At 58.4% G+C, this 1,824-nt stretch overlaps 1 protein-coding gene across 2 annotated transcripts in view; it reads right to left on the reverse strand.

Annotated features, from left to right (window-relative positions):
• Nucleotides 1-1,559, reverse strand: part of NDRG2 (NDRG family member 2) — an 8,183-nt gene extending 6,624 nt beyond the window's left edge. For both annotated transcript variants that reach the window (XM_006035008.3, XM_025191154.1), the window contains exons 1-3: nucleotides 1,474-1,559; nucleotides 1,152-1,196; nucleotides 398-509 (exon numbers count right to left, since the gene is read on the reverse strand). In XM_006035008.3, coding sequence (XP_006035070.1) covers nucleotides 398-509; nucleotides 1,152-1,196; nucleotides 1,474-1,551 — 235 coding nt within the window. In that variant the 5' untranslated portion in view covers nucleotides 1,552-1,559. The remainder of the gene's footprint in view (nucleotides 1-397; nucleotides 510-1,151; nucleotides 1,197-1,473) is intronic.
• Nucleotides 1,560-1,824: the final 265 nt, after the last annotated feature.

Genomic DNA, 1,824 nt, shown 5'->3' on the forward strand with positions numbered 1-1,824 from the left:
CTGGGAGGGAAGAATGGGATGAGCATGGGGGTTATTGCAGGAAGAGGATGGAGTGCAAGAGGGTGCTGGTGTCTCCCAGCAAAAGTGTTGGGTCTGTAGGGCTGCAAGATAAGAGGGCACCAGGGGGAATGGAGCAGGCCATGAAGCTTTCACCAGCTAGGACAGTTCCTGCAAGCAGGGCCAAGGTGCCCTGGGAAGCACAGTAAAGTAGAGGCATTGGCCTCTCCAAGCAAGGATGCACTAGGATGTGGGGACTGGGTTCCTGCCTTTTTCACCCAAGGGTCCTCTGGGGAGCAGGACAGGGTTGAGAGGAAGGAGAGTCTCCTGCTACTCCTGCCCCAGCCTTTCTTAACAGAAGCCCTGTAGGGAGTAGGGGTGCAGTCCTTGCCTTAAGCACACTTACGGTTGAGGCCCACATCGTGGTAAGTCAAGATGGCCGGGCGTTTCGGCTTGGGGGTGCCATGGATGGTGAAGGTCACCAGTCCATAAGGTGTCTCCACCGAGTGCTTCTGTCCAGGGAAGACAGAGGGTGTGAGGCAGGATCATAGTGCAGTGAGGGCAGACAGTACTGGGGTACGTTGGGCTCTGGTTACCCGATGTGTTGGGCTGCACTGTCCCTGTACCAGGGGAGCTGGAGATATTGGGCTCCAAATGGTGCTCCCTTACCACCTGCCTTGGCACACTCACAGCACAGCACCCGCACACCCGGACAGAGTTCATGGGAGGAACCAGGGCAGGGGCATGGTGTTCCTTAGGCTTCCCAATAACAGCATGAGGGCAGCCGGAATGGGAAGTAAGTCCCAGCCCTGTGGGTTCACCCTCAGGGGATTCAGTACAAGTTGCAGGTAATGGGAAAGGTGGATGTCACTCCAGCACCAGGTCTATCCTGGACACCCAGATCCAATCCCCAGGTCTGGGAAATGTGTGGGATGCATGGGGATAAAACAGGAGGGAGGCCAGGAGTCAGGACTCTTGGGTTGTTTTTCAACCATGGGAGCTGAGAGAAATGGTGAATTGTGGGAGTGGGCAGGCAGGGCTGGGAGCCCAGTACCTACATGCTCTTCTGGCTGTGCTGTAGTCCATGGGGCTGAGCCGTGCTGCCCAGACCCCATGGATTTCAGCACTATGGCCCATAGGGGCTGGCAGGTTACCTGGCCATGGTCCTGTGAGAGTCTGGCAGCTAATAGCTCAGCATCCTAGAAGAGAGAGAGAGAGAAGGGGCAGCAGAGGAGGGTTGGAAGAAGGGGCAGCAGAGGAGGGTTGGAAGAAGGGGGTTGCAGTGGATTCATGGGAGAAGGGATTGGTGAGGGGCTGGCTGATGCAGGCCAGGCTGGGGCTCTTACAGGTAGGAGAAGGGGCAGGGGTGTAGAGATGTGTTGGGAGGGGGAAAGGAAAGGGGTGAAACCGATGCAGAGCAGGGTTATGGGTGCTATGTGGGTGCCATCCCCTCCCTGTGCCCATTGGCCCCCTGACCTTGCCTGGCTCGGACTGGGCAGGGGACACCAGCAGGGGCTTCCCCTCCGTGATCTGCACCTCATGGAGCTCCGTCATGGCTGCGCCTGGAGGGAGAGAGGAGGTGAAGGGGGATGCAGCAGGGCAGGATGATGGCCACAGCAACCTCGATGCACTGCCCCAATCCCAGGCTGCCTCCCAGACCTGGCATGTCTGGCCATCACCCACCACATCACCGCTGCATAGGAACAGTGCTTCGGATCACTGCTGCACGGGTGCACAGAACCGGGGGCTGTGCCAGTACGTGGCAGGCAAAGAGGATTGGGGCCCCCGACAGCCCAGTGACAGGACCTCCAAATGCATAGTTCGCTT

The sequence above is a fragment of the Alligator sinensis genome, unplaced genomic scaffold, assembly GCF_000455745.1.
Source record: "Alligator sinensis unplaced genomic scaffold, ASM45574v1 scaffold955_1, whole genome shotgun sequence".
Taxonomy (NCBI): Eukaryota; Metazoa; Chordata; order Crocodylia; family Alligatoridae; genus Alligator; species Alligator sinensis.